Source organism: Ctenopharyngodon idella, chromosome 22, assembly GCF_019924925.1.
Source record: "Ctenopharyngodon idella isolate HZGC_01 chromosome 22, HZGC01, whole genome shotgun sequence".
Lineage (NCBI taxonomy): Eukaryota > Metazoa > Chordata > Actinopteri > Cypriniformes > Xenocyprididae > Ctenopharyngodon > Ctenopharyngodon idella.
Genome location: NC_067241.1, coordinates 14,669,138 through 14,688,800, shown reverse-complemented (window position 1 = coordinate 14,688,800; position 19,663 = coordinate 14,669,138). Strand labels below are relative to the sequence as shown.

The following is a 19,663-nucleotide window of genomic DNA, read 5'->3' as shown; positions in this document are numbered from 1 at the left end:
CGATATATAATAGGCTAAATATTGCTCCATTGTGGACTGTTTTGCAGTCTTTTAACCACTTACCATAGTAAAACAATGTGTTTTAGCTGTTTCACAGAATAATCAGCATAGAGTCATATGCTCTGTGGTGCTTTTTTGAGTGTTTCTTCAGCAAAGTAATTTTGACCAACAGGTGGTGCTGTTTACCTAAACACTATTCTGTTCATTCATAATGAACGGGAATAAAAAGGGAACTTTTTTTAAGTTGGGAAAAAAAAAGTCACACAAAACATTTCCGGAACAATTTTAGCAGGTAATGATGTTCTTGCCCTTTATTGGTCATCTTAAACAAGCATTATTTGCAGTAGCTATGTATTGATTGCTTACATGGGGTAAAGTTCATGGGGAACAACAAGTTGTCGGTCACTGAAACGTCCTGAGGGCATGATTGACAGGTTGATGGTAGATGATTGATGGCGTCCAGAGATCAGCAGCCATTTGGGATAGTAAAACAGCCTCAACACGTGTAAGATCATGACGTTTTTTGGGGGGGAAACTGCAATGCGTTGGCAAAATGAGTTCTAGTTGAGTTATATATCATACAACAGCCTATAAAGCATAGTCCTCGTACGATGAGGGCTCTTCGTCAGAGCGCACGGAGATTTTAAAATGGCGCCGTAAAAAACCGCCATATCGCTTTTGGTTGTCCCACCTCAACTTCGGGCGAATTCTTCGCATAAAACCACCATATCGCTTCTGCAACTCCTGCCGGCTGGTGTCGTCCACCAAGACGCTTCTTTTTGGGCCGAATTTGCGAAGAAACCCACCGTAACGTTTGACTTCATTTAAAGGAACTTCGTTGTCGTAAACTCCCGTTTCGTTTTCCGCCGTAACATCGTCGCCCTCGTCGTCTTCCGTTATCGACGGGACCTCTCGCTCGCCCAGTTTAGAGATGGATTCTCCGTATTTCTTCGCGAACAATCCTTTTAGTATGGCGTTCTCCTTCCAGGGTGAGCCAAAAAATTTATTTTTATTCTTATCGATCCTCTTGATGAATCCCCCGTATCGTTTGACCAAATTGGATGCCTTGTCTTGGAGATCCTCCGCGTTTAGCGCTCTTCGTTCGCTGTCAGCGTCTGGGTTGAGGTCCGCTAATTCATCTGAGAGCTCCTGTAAAGCTTTCTCACATCTGTCTAGTGTACTAGAAGATGGGACTACTCCTTCACATTCTAAAGTACAAGTCTGCAAAAAGAAAAGTAGGTTAAACTCGACTGAGCACTATTTAAAATAAAAGTTCAGTTAGAACCAAAATGATTTTACATTCTCATGCCAAACGTTCCTCAAAGAACGGTTTATTTCTTAGTTCTTTTAAAAAATTGTTTTATAAATAACTCAAAAAACCAATACACGATCAGTAGAACCATACATTTAACATCAAGTACTTTTCAATCTCAAAAGAACTTTACAGAAACATCAGAAACAATTTGGGAGTGATGCCATAAGAAACTTCTTTCTACGAAGAACATTTTATTCTCTCTAAAAAATAAAAAAAAAAACTATATCTTTCTCATTTTTTTACCCAAACGATATGCCTAAATTGTTTTTAATTGTGCAAAATATCCTTTCTGTAATTTTATTGCCGAAAGCAAAATCTGTTTTTCTCAGTATATCAGTAGCCTATATAAAGGTTTCCCCAACATTATAATCTAAACGAGCGCGCTATTGTCGCGCTCTCCATGGTGCTGAATGCGCGCGCCCCAATGAGAGTTTAATTGCAAATGACAAAAGAGACCACCATTTCCAATTTTGAAATATTTCTATTACAGATAGACATTTCTATTTTTCATTTATAGTCTAAATACTTGATATTTTTTTGACTTTGTTTAAAACTCACTGCATCTCATTTTTCATTAATTTTACCTTTCATTTACATTATGCTCCCATTTTGTGCTTCATTTGCTGTTGGGACTCGACCATAATTTATTTAATGCTATATACTATTTGCACTTCTGATTAGATGCTAACTTTATTTTTCTGTACATAGTACAAGTACAAAGCCAAAAACGAAAAAGTTAAATCAATTTCTATCGGTTTTGCCCTGCTCGTGCATCACATTTATCACAAAATTGAGCGCATGTAAATTAAATCTGGACATAAGTGGTGCAAAATTAAGAGAACTGAGAGTGATCTTACCAAGCGGTTCACTGCAGAGTCCAGGTCGGAGATCTGTTGCGCGCATCTCAGGCATTGCGCTGAACAATCTGCCTGACTCAAGGTTGGCAAGCTCAGCATCAACACCAAAATATACCACTCCATAATTTACAGGGATTCCTGTGGTACGAGAGAAGAACACATAAAAGAAGTGCAGGCTTTAAGTACACTATCTTCCTCACAGGATCCACTTTATCTTCTCTGCTGGGAGGTTTTTCAAGAATTCATCACTGATGTTTGAGGTTAGTAAGTGCCTTGTTTGTCTATGTTGTCTTTTCTTACCAGTTTCATATCCAAAACCTTATGTATACGTGTGCCAACACTAAATCTACTCCGTTACCTTGAGTACCTACAAGAGCTTCTTGTTGTCCAAGCGTCAGGGCGATCACTTGGGGAAGCTGGTTGAAACTTCTTTGTTCTGTCCTTTAATACTCACTCTTTATCCATCCACGGCTCTTATTTGGACTCAACCCAGTCTCCATACTTTTATTCACGCAGCCCACACAGCCAACTGAATGAACGTTTATCTGACCAATGGGAACAACGAGCCATTTGATTGACAGGTCCCACCCACGCGATGCCTTAGTGTCACAGCAATAATAATAACAATAATAATGATAGCCTAATGAAATTGCTATGAAGTGCAAAAGGGTTATGAATGGCTTGTAACATTATATGGATATTCCTAATAGTTTTTAAATATTCACTTTACTGTATGTTAAGGATAAAATACATAGTCTTTCATAAAATTATAAACACACCCACTTTGGGGAGAAGGATGTGCCACGGGTAACTTGTTGAGTCAAGGCTGCAGGCTCGTCTTCTCTTATCAAAGATATGACTGCAGCCCCTCGTTTCTATTTTAGTTCCATTCAGCAAGACTTTGTTAAAAAAATTCCTAGTGTCAGAAAGCACATTTCTGATTATAATCATAATACGCAATATCCGCACGAGATCAAGGCCCTCAGTTCCACGAATGAAGTCTTTGTCCTCCATTAAACAGAACATCATGGACTTAATGGAGGCTTGTACCGGTTGGCATTGCGTTCCGTTCACCACGCATAACGCTCGGTTTCTGGAACTCCAAAATTAAGTGTGTATTGGGCGATTCAAGGAAACACGTCCAGTTTTTCCGTATAACGCATGTGATATAAAAATCTATAGGCTAATAACCTGATAATGGATTGTGTTAATGTTTTTGCTGTATCGCCCCGTAACGCAAAGTATTGTTGCTATGGTTACCACTGCACTCATTCGAACGTTATTTTTGTTCGCTTTAGCGTTAATTAGCGTCGATTTAAAAACAGGTGGAAAAAAAACGCTATGACTAATTAGTCAATTTTGGTCAAAGACTATAGAATAACACACGATGCGTCTCTCATATTGTTTTGAATGGGAGAAAGTGCAACGCGCAATATGGCGGAATAAGTCCAGCCTCTAAAAAAGAGCCAATCGCCGATTGGTAAAGTCATCGCATCACTGCAGCGGCCCTTAGAAGCTCCGGTTCCTATAGAAACAGTCTAGCCTTGTTTACACTGCATGTGTCTGCGGCACGTTACGGCTGTGACGTGGCTACTGGAGCTGATCCGCGGCCACTCTAGTCAATGCTTGTGTTTACACCAGCCACTTCGCTAAAGATAGGTGCCTCGCCTATTCTTGACGGACGCCGCGTCCAAGACGCGCAGCTCAAATACAAAATGAAGTCAAAATAATCACCATGTGTAAACTCCCGCTCATATTTCACATCACTAGGAGGCCAGAAACTGAAGACGAGAGAACCGAACAAAATATAACCATTAAAAACACGACAGGCAAATCTCGTGGTCTCGCAAATCCACCGCTTCGCTTCTGAAATGCTTCTGGTGTGAGTTGACACCGCGTAGAGGACGGAACAATACCTTGCCGGAGCCGTAACGCGCCACAGTGCAGTGTAAACAAGGCTTCAGACGCGCGCCTCCGAAATGAGGCACAAGAGACACGCATACACATTAGCTTGATCCAGCCTGAATAATACAGTTTTTTGTCATGATTCGAGCGTTTAGAAACAAAATTTATGAGACAGTTGTTGTAAGATTTCATTGGTGATTTCAAATATGAAATTTAATCGAAAGCTTGGCAAACTGCTTTGGAGAATTTGATGTTTCCCCATTCAAAGAGTTAGGAGCTGCACTTGCATGCCCGAGAGGTGTTTCTAAGATGGCCGCCGAGTGAAATGACTTGTCTTAATTTTGGTGGACTAAATACAAGTGCTAGCGAGCAATTGTGATCTTCATGGGGATTTGCGGAGTCTGCGGAGGTTCCTCTCACGCAACCAAAATTGTCTTTTGCTAATGCTAGCTATCTTACAGACTTTTCAGATAAAATACTAAAATGTATTATTTTTGTAATAAGTAAATCTCTTTTTTAAAAAGTGATAATGGTAGTAAGCCTATAGAGTGCAACAGTGCCCGCCTACTTTTTCAGCAAGGCTGGTTCCGGAAATAGGTCTATTTTTTTCCATTCATCTTTCCCATAGGGATTTCACAAAAGTTAAAGCGTCTTAGTTAAAGCGTTATAAGCCATGAACCAAACCAAGCAGCTACGACCGCAACAGTACAAACCTTGATTAGAAGCAAAAAAGTATTTGAAAATTGGACAAAAATACAAAGGTAGCCTACAAGACTGTACGTAACGACTTTAGTGATAGAAAGAACTACAATCCCATGAAGCACTGCAAACAGCATAACTGATTTAAAAATGTCGGAGAAATATAACACTACTAAATAATAATAAAAAAGCCTATTTTAAGTTTATTGCAAAATATGCATCAAATATTTAGAGAGCGGGAGACTGACTCAAGAGTGGGCGGAGCTAATGAGATCTTTTAGCTCATTTTGCTTGTTTCCACACTCTGATTAGTGGAATTTTGTGTACAGCATCATGGGTAATGTAGTTTTTTCCATCATGAATTCTGCTGTTAAACATGATTATTTTAAAATTAAGCTGAAATAATGTGGGCTGATGGCTTCAACAGAAGCAAATTCTTTTAATTAACAACATCGTAGCTCACATTAGGGCTGTCTTTAAAGGGATATAAGTTATCGTTAGAAATCAATTTTGCTCAATTTTGTTTTTACTTCTGGAACCCGACTGTTGCCGTTTATGAGCAAGCCGTCTATTTAGTGCACTCTGACTAGTTGTAAGTTAACGTTTGTGATTGCTAAAGTGTTGTTTGCAAATGAATTAATGAAGAATAAATGATAGTAAATGTACAATAATTGTGTTAAAGTTTTAGGTAGCTTTTGGTTTTTGTTCTGCATTTAAAAAAAAAAGAAAAGACCAATCACAATTAAAAAATTACATCTAAGTCATTCTAAGTCAGTGGGAGATCTTTAATTTTATATATAAAAAAAAACAAAAGATGACACACCTAAGGCTAAAATTGTGCTTAACAAAAACTAAATGTATGAATCTTGTGTGTTCAAACCTACAAACTTTCAGTGGCCAGCTCAGATCTGTATACCTCACCTCTGTAAGAACTAGAGCTATGTGATGTGTTGTGTCGTAGTACAGTGAGAGACACTGTTGTCAGTGATGTTCAATCAATAAATGGCAGTTTCTAAGCAACCTCACCTAACAGTATAATGTGTGTTAGTCTCCTGAGCTCGTTTGGACATGTTGATCTTCCTGCTTGTTGCCAAAGAACCAAAGAAAAAAAAAATTAATTTAGGTTGTCACGGAAGACGCACAAATTGATCTTCTCTCCTCGCAGGAGAAGTCCAGTGACGTGAATGAAATGTTAGATCTATATTTATTCACAAATGGTACACGTGAGGTTTTAATAATAATAAGATACTTGTGGAACTGGACTTTTATTGTGAAGAAAGCACTGAAGATGCAGTTTAAAAAGACAACATGTGACAACATGCCCCTATGGTTCTCACACTGAATGAGGTGTGTGTGTATATATATATATATATATATATATAGGTTTGAACACAGTTTCTAAGCACAGTTTCTTATGCTCTTATTTTAACAGGTAATACCTGAGACTCAAAGCTGGAACATTCTTCCACACAATCCTGGAGGAGGCGGTCCGGATAGAAGTGTGTTGTGTACCGGGTCTGTTGTAAGTCCTGAATAAATCATTAATCTAATGCTGGGGCCTGTTCAAACACAATACTCAATTATCTATGTGGGCCCGGTGAACACTGTTTTTATATACTCTACTGTTCTACTGTCAGTGTTTATCCTTCCCAGTAACCTGGAAACAAAAGCACGTCAATCCTGAGTCATTACAAACGGAAACATCCTCTTTCACATCTAAAACTGACTTATGAAAATGCTTTTAAATGTTGTGTACGTGAGACATGAACAGTGCCCGCATATTAGCCTCAATATGAAATACGTTTTAAAAAGAGTATGTTAATGGCCCTTTTTCAAATATATATAGAGTACAAATCAATGTTTAGGAAGGTGCCCAGCTATCAAAAAAATGTTTTGCTAATGTTTCCATTGAGTTATGAAAATTATATTTCTAAATGTTTCCTGAACGTTCAAAATGTCTAGGTTTTTTGAAAATGTTTTTCTTGGTTATTCAAAAGTTAAAGGGTTAGTTCACCCAAAAATGAAAATTCTGTCATTAATTACTCACCCTCACCCCGTTAGACCTTCGTTCATCTTTGTAACACAAGTTAAGATTTTTTGATAAAATCCGATGGCTCAGTGAGACCTGCATTGCCAGCAAGATAATTAACACTTTCAATGCCCAGAAAGCTACTAAAGACATATTTAAAACAGTTCATGTGACTACAGTGGTTCAACCTTAATATTATGAAGGGACGAGAATATTTTTTGTGCGCCAAAAAAAATTAAAAAAATAACGATTTTATGACAATATCTAGTGATGGGCGATTTCAAAACACTGCTTCATGAAGCTTTGAAGATTTAAAAATCTTTTGTTTTGATTCAGTGGTTCGGAGCGCGTATCAAACTGCCAAAGTCATGCCCCCCAGTGGTGAAGCATTGAAATTTCGAAAAACACTTATGTAACGAAGCCTTGTTTACTGAAATCACGTGAGTTTGGCGCTCCGAATCCCTGATTCGAAACAAAAGATTTGTAAAGCTTCATGAAGGTATGTTTTGAAATCGTCCATCACTAGATATTATCATAAAGTCATTATTTTGTTTTTTTGCCGCACAAAAAGTATTCTCGTCACTTCATAACATTAAGGTTGAACCACTGTAGTCACATGAACTGTTTTAAATACGTCTTTAGTATCTTTCTGGGCATTTGAAAGTGTTAATTATCTTTCTGTCAATGGAGGCCTCACTGAGCCATCGGATTTTATCAAAAATATCTTAATTTGTTTTCTGAAGATGAACGAAGGTCATACGGGTGTGGAACGACATGAGGGTGAGGAATAAATGACAGAATTTTCATTTTTGGGTGAACTAACCCTTTAAGGGAACATTCCATCTTAACATTTTGCAAACATAGGTAGACAGCTGACAACAGAGCAGCTCACACAGTTTTGGAACAGAGCCATTATTGCATTTATACTTATTAATTTGGCAGATTTGGTAATTGAAAGTGGTTAAAGGGGACCTATAATGCCCCTTTTCAAGATGTAATATAAGTCTCTGGTGTCCCCAGAATGTCTGTGAAGTTTCAGCTCAAAATACCCCACAGATCATTTATTATAGCTTGTCAAATTTGCTCCTATTTGGGTGTGAGCAAAAACACGCCATTTTTGTGTGTGTCCCTTTAAAAGCAAATGAGCTGCTGCTCCCGGCCCCCTTTCCAGAAGAGGGCGGAGCTTTAACAGCTCACGCTTCGGTTGCTCAACAACAACAAAGCTGGAGAATCTCACGCAGCCAAAATGAGGATTGTCAGTAACGGTGTTCAGCCTTACATTGTTCAAACCGGAGTCGACACTGATGGAGAGACTCAGGAAGAAGTTACAACTTTTAGAATGAAACTGGACGTTTCTGAATGGTTAGTGGATAAATTTATGTAGTTGCTGTGGAGTTGATTCAACTCATCGACTAGCATGTGCCGTCATGTTAATCTTTTTAATCCAGCATTGAGTACATTGCTGAGTATGTTGAAGCTAATCAAGAGGGCAATATCTTTTTAAAATATATATCGATTAGATCAAATCACAACTGCATCAAAGGGCTTCAAATTAATCTATGATTCATATTAGTGAATCAGTTTGTTTGGATGGTTCATTGGCTTACATGATTCATTTTAATCTATTTGAATCACATTCAACTCAATCTGATTCAAATTAATGAGTCATTTGAAGTAAGTTCTTTAAAGTTAAGTACAAGAACTAGATCATTTAAAACTTTATACTTAAGCTACTGTAGTTAGTAATTAGAGTGTAATTATACATTTAAGTACTGAGTAATAATAATTAACATGTACTTACTATAGGGTTAGGATTAGGGTTTGATTTAGGTTAGTTGCATGTAATTATGCATAATTTATAGTTATTACTAACTACATATAACATGTAACAAGGATATGTTTCTAAATATATAACAATTAGATTATTTATTTGTCACAAAAACAATTAGGTTAAAAGCATTGAACATTTTAAACATACATTTACACTAAATACAACTAATAAAACATGCTTCCTGCATGTGATTACTCCATTTACTGTGATTGCATGCAGACTTTTCCTACTGTCCTTCTCACCTGATTAGGCCGTAATGAGTTTTGAAAGTCGATGACGTAAAGACAGCGAGGGAGAAACATTTAACTCATTTAGATTGAATTGCACCTGAACTTTTTCCTGCGTGTGGTGTGAACGTAACCATAGCAGCAGAGACAATTGTGTTGTTGCCATAAATAATTACTGTGGGAGTTGCAACTTTTAACTTCTCATTACATCCCATAACCCCCGACTCATCGTCAAGAACTGACAGGACTGGAGAAGCATTAACAGGTGAAATGAGAAGACGCATACATGCGAGTAATTTCACAGCTTTGATCAATGGAAAGGTGGCATTGTGTGACGTACTGCATTAGGTAAATGTAATGTCCTTTAAGAGCTCAGAGATGTGTTGACAATGTTTGCAGTGATTCATTTTGATAAAAATACATCTCAGAGAAGGACTTGAAACATATAAAAGCTGTTGCAAACACCTAATGCCTTGTTAATCAATCGTGCTCTGCTTTTGAATACGCAAATAAATGGAGCTATTTTAGTCCTATTCATACTTCATGTCCTAATGTGCCTAATATGCTTTGTTTTCGTCCACCAAATACAACAAAAATGTGGTGAAGTGCTTATGATACATATAAGCCCAATACATTTTTGCAAGAATATTGTTAAGACCAGTGTACCTGAGACAAAATGAGTCTTTTTAATCAAAATAACTTCCCCTTCCTCTTGCAGCGACATCTCTTCTCTGATGACAAGGGCGGGGCAACCTGTCACTCACATGAGATCCACCAATAGCAAACCACAACCATCCAATCAATTTCCCATGGACAAAATCAAGCCCCGCCCTACATTTGTTCTTGTTTGAGAAGCAGTTTTACTCGGATATACATCACAATAGAGAAGAAAAGACTGTTCCTGTTTCATTCCAAAGAGCAGCAACAGTATTAGAGATGCTGCAAAGAAAGGCTGGATATTTGCAAAATAAAACATGCAGTCATTTTCACAGCTCATTCCAATACATTAATAGAAGAATTGGGTGTGCAAAGAGGTAAAATGAAGCAAAGGACAAACTTTTGACGCAAAGAGCTCCTGATAAACGTGCTGACAGCTTTATCGGCTTGTCCTTTAGTCCTTAAACTTATCCTTCAGTGAGCATGCCCATGCAGTAACATTGAAAAAAATCATAAATATAAAGATGTTTGACGTGTTTCTGTGTGAGCGAGAGTCTGAATAGCTCTTATTTTCACGCTTGGAATTAGTAGCCTACAGTAGAAAATGACCTTGGTCTCCAAAGATACGGCAGAAAAAAAAAATCAAGCGTGTTAGTGACTAAGACGGATTGACTTCCAAGTCATCTAATCAGAACTTGAAACAGAGATTCAAAGCCTCTGCTTCTGACTGATCTGCTTGGTCTCACTAAATATCATTCAGCGCTGGAGAAAATATTCAGATATATATTACACTGGGAAAAAATATATTTGCTGTATATTCAATACTTAATTAAAATGAGCTTAAGCAACTCAATTGTTGAACATTTTATCACGTTTGTAAAATATGTACACTCTGGGTTAAAAACAACCCAAGTTGGGTTGAAAATGGACAAACCCAGCGATTGGGTTGTTTTAACCCAGCTGTTGGGTTAAATGTTTGCCAAACGTGCTGAGCTGTTTTATTTAACTCAACTATTGTTTCAAAATCACTATATGGCTGGCTTAAAATGAACCCAAAATAGGTTGGAAATTAAAAATCTGACACATAATTACTAGAGGCAACAATAAAAAATCAAAAGGTGAATAAGCAATTTAATAAATGTTTTAATTATTATTAATTAAACGTATTAATAAATGTTTGTTTATTAAACATATTAATAAATGTTAATTTCCAACATACTTTGGGTTCATTTTAAGCAAGCGATACAGTAATTTTTAAACAATAGTTAAGTTAAATAAAACAACCCAGCATGTTGTGCTAACATTTAACCCAACCACTGGGTTAAAACTACCCAATCGCTGGGTTCGTTCATTTTTAGCCCAACTTGGGTTGTTTTTAATCTAGCATTTTTTTAGATTGTATGTGTAGAAACATTGATAAACAGCAGCAATGTGCTTAATTTTTCGCTATAAATTACAAGAGGTAAAATCATGGGGATGAATCAGTGAATCTTTTATTTTTTGTGCATTATGTGAGTCCAGTAACCACAATTTTTACCACTGTTTTACTGTCCATGATAAAGTTGGTATTAATTAATTTCAGCCTATTGGTGCTTATGGAATCTTTGTGATTTGGCTAAATCATCATTTTAATGTCATTCAAATAGTCACCAAGTTGGATGTTCTTTCATGTTTTAAAGATTACGAAGGCACATGATGTGCACGGATAAATATTTTAGTACTCCAACATCCCATAAAAAACAAGAATTTTGTTTTCATAGTGACTTTAAACAGCAGCTGTTTGATTGCTGAGAAATAATTCAGATCAGAGTCCACTGCTTCTCCTCCTGCAGTCCTGATCTGAGATCAGTTTCTGAGATCCCCGCTGACATGATGCTACACATAGCAGTTCTGATCTCAGAACAGGGTTTATAATGAGCAGAGCTTCGTGTGTCTCATGAGCAGCATGAAGCCCTTGTACGCGTGTGGAGGCTAAAAGCTTTCCGGCGTTTCCGGACTGTGGACAAAAGCCTTCCGCTGTGTGCCCGCGGTTCAAGGAGAACATGACAGGGACAATGACTAGCACACATCTTTTGGTTCCTAAGAATCAGAAATGAAATTACCCAGGTGTAAAGCCAATCCTATAAGGCTTTGAAACATGAACGCAGTCAAAGATCCTGACTGAATCTGCTATATGATTGTGTTCTGCATCATCACCTTTGATTAACATTGACTGTGATCCCCTCTATTACTGTATTGCTTTTAATGTGATGACTGATGGCAAGACAAACGCAAAAATGTAAAGAAAATGATCCCATTACTGCAGATGAATAGTTCATGAAGAAACATGCTGTAGGCTACTTTTTTGTGTGTGGAACATTAAAGATGAAAATCTGTTTGTCTTATATATAGGCTATATATATACACACAGCCTATGTTTGTGTAACGTTTTGTCCAAAGACGATTAAGGGATATCCAAAAAGATCAAAATAAAACAAGGTTTATTAAATAACTCGAAATAATGTAATCCAACAAACAAGCAAACTCATGAAACAGTGTGCAACCACAAACAACACCGGACAATGAGAGAGAGGAGGAACTTAAATACACAATGGTAATGAACTAATAACAAACAGGTGCGATAATTAATGACCGTCCATGGAAACTAACGAATGGCGGGAAACTGAAACAAAGGAAACAGGAAACTGATGTAAAAATCCATGAAAGTGAAACTAACAGAACATAATTGTGACTGTGTGTGAGAGAGAGAGAGCCCAATAAGCACAGCTTATGATACTATTGTTGTTCATATCACAACCCTTCATTGATAAATGATCAGTTGCATTTTTTAAATGTCTTATATTTTAGATTTGACTGCCTCTTCAAAACCCCGCCCTCAAAAGTCATATCACACAATGATTGACAGTCAATGATTGGCTAATAAAGTGTGTATAGAGACAGAGCGCATTTAGGCCACACCCACACGGGCATACATAAGTATTTTACGAGCTGCCAAATTTGTATGAATTTGTATGAATGAGCTATCCCTAACCCCGCCCCTAAACCTACCCGTCACTGGGGTTTAGGCAAATCATATGAATTCTTTCAAGTGAGGTCGTGGACAATCCAACCCTCTCCAATGACTTTGTATTGCGTAAAGCTGTCATTTCTTGCTTCTAACAAAAGACAGAACAGTGCCTAAAAGCTGCTGTGTGACAGGGTGTACAGCAAAAGTGGATACAGGCAATAAGACGTGAAGCATCAGCAGGAAGAATGGGTAAATTGTGGGTAAATTTTAGATTCTCAATATATCTCCTCCTCTCAGGTTCACATAGGGTGGTTAAAAAAACAAATGTTTTGTTAAATTTTTTGCATTTCCTGTCACTGATTACGTTCCCCTCCAGTGGCCGTAGTTCTCAGAGTAATATGACACGTTGCGCTCTGTCTCAATTGACTATATCCGTCCTTAAACGCTTGTTTGTTTGTTTTTTGGTCGACAGCTTATAAAAACTTAGTTCTGGGCTTTTAAGCTTGTTTGCTGTACACCTTGTCACATAGCAGCTTTCAGACATTGTTCTGTTTCAGAAATGACAAGGAGGCAGCTTCACGCAATACAAAGTCAATGGAGAGGGTTGGATTGTTTTCCCCTTGGTGGGCGTGGTTTTCAGATTATGACGCGTGTCGCTCTGTCTCTATTACTTTTCGGATTCATTTTCGTTGTTTACAGATAGGGCTGTCACAAAGACAAACGAGTATTACATCTCAAGATGCGTTTTTTTCTGTCAGGCATTAAGGACACTTTATGTGTGTTATAAAAGATCCTGCATGAACGTGCCCTTTAAATAAACACTAGAGCATCTACGTAGGCCTGTAAAAAGATGCTTTCTGTTTCTTGCAAAAAGAGCTATGCAACCTTGCACATATACTCTGTAATTGTTTTTTTCCAACTAGAAAGAGAAGCTCTGGATACAGACACTTTTGTGGTGTGAAAAAAAGATTTGACGTCATTTATAAAAATATCTTGAATGCTGGATAATATCGTCAGCACTTTTCTATAGACTTTTCTTTCTACACAGGTTATCATCACACCTCTGGAAGCTCTTGTTCGTTTCAGATTTACAAAGCGCTGTTCTGTGTTCAGACAGAAGGGGGCGCCAGGCACCAGTCACCGTCACTCAGAGGGGGGACAGATGTTCTGCCTCCCAAGACAATACAGTCAAGACCGGCCACACAGCCAGATAATCATATAAATATGTAAATTAGCTTTGAATTTAATCTGGAATTTTATTAATAGCCTGTTAGTGTTATAATTGCTTTTATTAATACACAGAATTTTTATGTGGAGGTGTTACATCACTGAATTGTTAGTATTTTTGTATTTTGTAACACTTTCCACCGCCTCTTTCTCTTTTCATCCACTTCTAGTGTTGTTCAGAACCAAGAGGTCTATAAACAATAAAGTGGTGCAAATAGACACTCCTAATTAAAAAAAAAAAAAAAAAAAGTATAGCTTTTCAATAAAAATGGTTAATCTAAAATAAATAATAGCCTACATTTCGTGCAATATTACAAATGCATATTTATTTATCTCCTCTTTCTTAAGGAGAAAACCTTAAGTATGTGAGTCTCTAATAAGGAGAAATGAGTGATTGGTTGCGGAAGCATGATTTGAGCTGGCGGTTTTAATGATCTTAATGTATTCAGAATGTATGTGGTTACTGAGAGAGTGATTTGGTGTTTAAAAAGGGAGAAAATTTTTAATCCAATGGGCAAGAGCTTGAAGAAGAAGAGCTGCCTCTTTATTAGTGTTTGTTTGAAAATCCCTGCTCTCCTCAAGCCTCATCTCAAGGGTTTTCCATCTGTAAGTCCCTCAGTTAGTCCTTCAACACTTTCACATTCTTCCCTACAAGAGGCTCTGCTACTATACTGATTTATTTTAAAACCCAAACAACATTACGTCATACATTCATGTCCAGCTCCGGCTTAGGGGGTTGTAAAAGTGACCAGTGACTAATCATTTATATCTCCCTCATTTTGTTCACTACTATTTTGTAGCAGTTATGTTCAACTCTTATGTTGTGTTTTCTTTGGTTCCTGTTTTTAGTTCCTGTTCCTGTTGTTAGTTTGGTTACTCATTGGTTAATTGATTATGTTCACCTGTGTCTTGTTTGGTTCCTCATTTAGCCATGTATTTAAGCCCTCAGGGTACATTCACACGACAATGATGTACTAAAAATAGAAAAGTTTTTCCTTTGCATTTTTTACGTACAATGTTGTCAAAGCAATCCTAGTTCACATGGATCCGCGGAAATGACAAAAAAACGCTGTATTCTGCTACCAGGCCAGTAGATGGCGATGTCACTTTATAAAGAAACATTACGTGCATATAGACTGAACCAAGCGTGCCACGAGAGTCCTGAAAAGTGAAGCCAAAGCATCTCAATTGTCTCCAGGTGGCTGGATGCAGTATAGGTAATAAACCCCGCCCTCTCCACAAAATGTAATGGGATGCGAGACAAACTAAACAATCAATTTACACTTTAAACATTTTTTTTCCAAAGATGGTTAATATCATTTTAGGCAGTTTTTATCACACTGGTGTTAGTTCAAGTGTTCGTTCTTTAAATAAGTTTGGTTTTAGTTAGTTGTTTGATGCTATAAAAATGGAAGTGAGACGTCATGATTGACAGCTGAGATTGACAGCTTCTCTGAGTGAAGCAGTCACTGAGGCGCCAACAGACTTTTTTCTGGATCTTTGCGAGGTGATTGGAGCTTTAACCTTAATTTCTACATTTCCAGAACTGTTTATTTCACACGACATAATGAGTTGTTCTGAGATTGGGCGGGACACTGATATCGCGGCTCCACTTCGCGCTCACTACTACGCAGACTCGGGCTCCAAGTTAACTATGCGCAGAGTCGAGACTCAAGATGTCAGCGACATATAGACACACTGGTGGCTTCAGTTACTGCAATGGAAGAGAGTAAAGGTGCGTCGTCCATATTTTTTTTACAGTCTATGGACTGAACATGTAATACACATGCGCAAGACGTCACCGTTTTCACAAATTCGCATTTTAGCAGTTTACATGAAGACGGTATTGTTTTCAAAAACGTGCACTTTGAAACCTGTTTTCAAAAGTTTGTTTTCCAGTTTTCAGGCCTCTAAAATCCCGTTGTATAAAAAGACCTTACGTTAGTGAAGCTGTTATGTTGATTCTTCCCTTTCCTGCACGTGACACTATTAAAATGTCATTCATTGTTGTGATTTACATAACTACATAAATATAAATGTTTAGCTGAGCAAACACCAAAAAAGGTAAATAAAAAGAAATAGGCTATCATTAAAGGGTTAGTTCACCCAAAAATGAAATTTCTGTCATTAATTACTCGCCCTCATGTCGTTCCACACCCGTAAGACCTTCGTTCATCTTCGGAACACAAATTAAGATATTTTTGATGAAATCCAAGAGGTTTTTTTATCCTCTATTGAAAGCAACGAAATTACCACATTCAGTGTCCAGAAAAGTAGTAAAAACATAGTTAAAAAGTCGACGTGACTGCAGTGGTTCAACCTTAATGTTATGAAGCGGTGAGAATACTTTTTGTGCGCAAAAACAAAACAAAAATAACGACTTTATTCAACAAATTCGTCTCTCCCCTGTCATTCTGCTACATTGCAGAGCTTCAGTGTTTACGTCCGAATGCCGGCTCAGTATTGGCCGGCTCTGGTCACGTGAGCAGCACGCTGCATGCGTGTGATGCTGACGCAGGAGCCACTGTAGTCACTTTCACTATTTTAATGATGTTTTTACTAATTATCAGAGAAGTACTGGGATCAATATTATAGTTCAGATATAAACAGTGATGTCTACGGAAGCGATCAAAATAGAGTAAATCAAATTTGAATGTAACTTTAGCACTACAAATAACGATTGTATCAATAACATCATTACGCCATTAAGTGGCGACAAGGGACTGTTAAAAAATGTGTTTGTCATTGAATCATTTATCAAGAGATTCGTTCAAAAAATGTTGATTCATCCAGTAATGAAACAAGTGAAGTATTTATGAGTGAGTTATCGAATCATTCATTCAATTTTTTTCAATAATTCATATTAATTAAACATTATAAATCAACTACAGCAATTAACATTTTGTCAGAACTTCTAATAAATGACATGTTGTTTTGTTTAGTTGTCTGTTCAGAATCGTGATCTCTGTTCGAAACAAAAAAAAAAAATGTGATTCAATTTATCCAGAATCGTGCAGCTCTAGTTTCCACTAATTAATATCAGATCCTGCTTTTTACCTCTCTGTATGATAAACACAAGCATGTTATTGTGAAGCTGTTTATGTGCTTTTTCATTTATCTCTGTTGAAAAAAAAATATGCTGGCCTTCAAGTTGCCGTGGCAACGCAAGTGACATGATGCAGGGTGTAAGAGAGTGACATACAAAGAGGAGAAAGAGATTATGTGAAAGACAGGCATATCTGAGTCATAAAATACTGTGACCCTGAAACTTGAGCAACAAAATCTGCCTACAGTTAGAAAGAACGAATATGGAAGGTCAAGACAATTATGAATGTTGCAGCCGAAACGACCTAAAAAACAGTTGTTCTGCGGCAAATCGCAATGGTTAGTTAGTGAGTCACACACTATTGCCCGAGAAATGTAATCAAATTGCTGAAGTGCCTGAAGAATAATAGAAGAGAGTGATGAGAAGCACACCAGTGTGATTTCTAAACGTGAGGAGGTGTCTTGCAGAATTTAATGAAGCCATCTTCATGCTTCTTCTAGTCACGTCTCAAAGAGCCATTTTAGCCTGGAACTATCACTGGCTTTGAGTGGGATGCAATTAAAGCTGTAAAGTCTTGAGCTCGGCCCCCGTGCTCTCGTCAATTCAACGTTGTTGAAAGGCATTATATTCTTTCTGAAGGTTTCGTGTCCATTCTCCAGGTTTGTGCCTTGGAGTATGATGGAGATATCAATGGAATTGATGCAAAAGATGGTGCTGTTTGACATTTCACACCACATTAAAGAGAAAAAGAAGCTACTGATTTGGGTATACTCTAAAAAAAAAATAGCTGTAAAAAACGAAACAAATTTACACAGTAAAATACCCTTTTCCATTGAAACAGTAATATACTGTAAAAAAAACAATGCATTCTGGGTAATATTTGTCGTTTTAAAAAAGAATTGTTGGTTTAACTTAAAAAAGTAAGTTACCTGTGTTCCTTGAAATGAAAACATTTGAGTTAATACAATGAAGGCAACTGGTTTAATCAACAGAAACTCTAATGTTATCTGAACCACATTAATTATTGAAGTTGATTGACAAAAGAAAAAATGTTGTGAAAACAAATCATGAAATAATTTTTTACAGTGTAGCCTATAGGTTACTTTCTCAAAAAAGACAAATAATATTACCCAGGATGCATTGTAATATACAGAAGTAATAAACAATGCATTCTGGGTAATATTTGTCAAAATGACAAATAAAATTACCCAGAATGCATTGTTTCTTTGGTATATTACCGTTTCAATGGAAAACAGTATTTTATGGAGTAAATTTGTTTAATTTTTTTACAGCTATTTTTTGAGTGAAAGTCTTTCTTAAACTAATCTACCACTCATATAGGACACCCATTTGGCACCATCACACTTTATATATATATATATATATAGCCAAAAGTTTTGGGACGCCTGCCTTTACATGCACATGAACTTTAATGACATCCCATTCTTAATCCGTAGGGTTTAATATAGAGTTGGCCCACCCTTTGCAGCTATGACAGCTTCAACTCTTCTGGGAAGGCTTTCCACAAGGTTTAGGAGTGTGTTTATGGGAATTTTTGACCATTCTTCTAGAAGCACATTTGTGAGGTCAGGCAGTGATGTTGACGAGAAGGCCTGGCTCACAGTCTCCGCTCTAATTCATCCCAAAGGTGTTCTATCGGGATGAGGTCAGGACTCTGTGCAGGCCAGTCAAGTTCCTCCACACCAAACTCGCTCATCCATGTCTTTATGGACCTTGCTTTGTGCACCGGTGCGCAGTCATGTTGGAACAGGAAGGGGCCATCCCCAAACTGTTCCCACAAAGTTGGGAGCATGAAATTGCAGTCAGGCAAGTACCGTTCTCCTGGCAACCGCCAAACCGACTCGTCCATCGGACTGCCAGACAGAGAAGTGTGATTGGTCACTCCAGAGAACACGTCTCCACTGCTCTAGAGTCCAGTGGCGGCGTGCTTTACACCACTGCATCTGACGCTTTGCATTGCACTTGGTGATGTAAGGCTTGGATGCAGCTGCTCAGCCATGGAAAACCATTCCATGAAGCTCTTTACACACTGTTCTTGAGCTAATCTGAAGGCCACACGAAGTTTGGAGGTCTGTAGCTATTGACTCTGCAGAAAGTTGGCGACTTCTGCGCACTGTGAGCCTCAGCATGCGCTGACCCCGCTCTGTGATTTTACGTGGCATATCACTTCGAGGCTGAGTTACTGTTGTTCCCAATTGCTTCCACTTTGTTATGATACCACTAACAGTTGACCGTGGAATATTTAGTAGTGAGGAAATTTCACAAATGGACTTATTGCACAGGTGGCAACCTATCACTGTACCACGCTTGAATTCACTGAGCTCCTGAGAGCGACACATTCTTTTACAAATGTTTGTAGAAGCAGTCTGCATACCTAGATGCTTGATTTTATACACCTGTGGCCATGGAAGTGACTGGAATACCTGAATTCAGTGATTTGGAGGGGTGTCCCAATACTTTTGGCAATATAGTGTATATATACACTGCAAACCCGAATAAGTTGGCAAAACTAAAAAAAATTGTTTTAAAAAGTTTTCTGATTTCCTCAAAATGTTTAAGTTAAGAAGTTCAAAGTTTAAGTAAGCAGAACTGGCAGATTTTTATTTTGTGCTCATACATTTTAATTGTTCTTAACTTGAAATGTTTGAGTACACTAATTCATACATTTAACTTAAATGGAACAGTTCAGTTTACTTAAAATATGTCAGTTCTGTGAACTTGAAAGAAAAAGAAAGTGCTAAATACTCATAAAAGTTCATTTGACTCAACTAATTTGTTTAATTTAAGTTTGTCCTACTCAAACCAATTAATTATTTTGAGCATTGGGGTTTACAGTTATAGC

At 37.6% G+C, this 19,663-nt stretch overlaps 1 protein-coding gene and 1 long non-coding RNA gene across 3 annotated transcripts; one reads left to right on the top strand and one right to left on the bottom strand.

The window, feature by feature from the left end:
• Nucleotides 1–283: 283 nt before the first annotated feature.
• Nucleotides 284–2,684, bottom strand: pdyn (prodynorphin). Of its 2 annotated transcripts, none has more exons than XM_051879669.1 (3): nt 2,544–2,684; nt 2,173–2,310; nt 284–1,221 (listed from the first exon to the last, which is right to left on the bottom strand). In XM_051879669.1, the coding sequence occupies exons 2-3, from the start codon at nt 2,293–2,295 to the stop codon at nt 589–591; spliced, it is 756 nt and encodes a 251-aa protein (XP_051735629.1). In that variant the 5' UTR covers nt 2,296–2,310; nt 2,544–2,684; the 3' UTR covers nt 284–588. The 2 variants fall into 2 exon arrangements, with proteins under 2 accessions (XP_051735629.1, XP_051735628.1); XM_051879668.1 differs by having other exon boundaries at nt 2,531–2,680.
• On the top strand, nt 2,201–10,373 carry LOC127504733 (uncharacterized). The gene is made up of 3 exons (XR_007927435.1): nt 2,201–2,432; nt 6,209–6,298; nt 9,582–10,373. It is a non-coding gene; the product is annotated as an uncharacterized LOC127504733 (long non-coding RNA).
• The last annotated feature ends 9,290 nt before the right edge of the window (nt 10,374–19,663 follow it).

Coding starts and splice junctions, on each gene's coding strand:
- pdyn (XM_051879669.1), bottom strand. CDS start 2,295: ATGGAGTGGTATATTTTGGTGTTGATGCTGAGCTTGCCAACCTTGAGT. Junction 1,222..2,172: donor ACTCTGCAGTGAACCGCTTG/GTAAGATCACTC, acceptor TTCTTTTTGCAG/ACTTGTACTTTAGAATGTGA.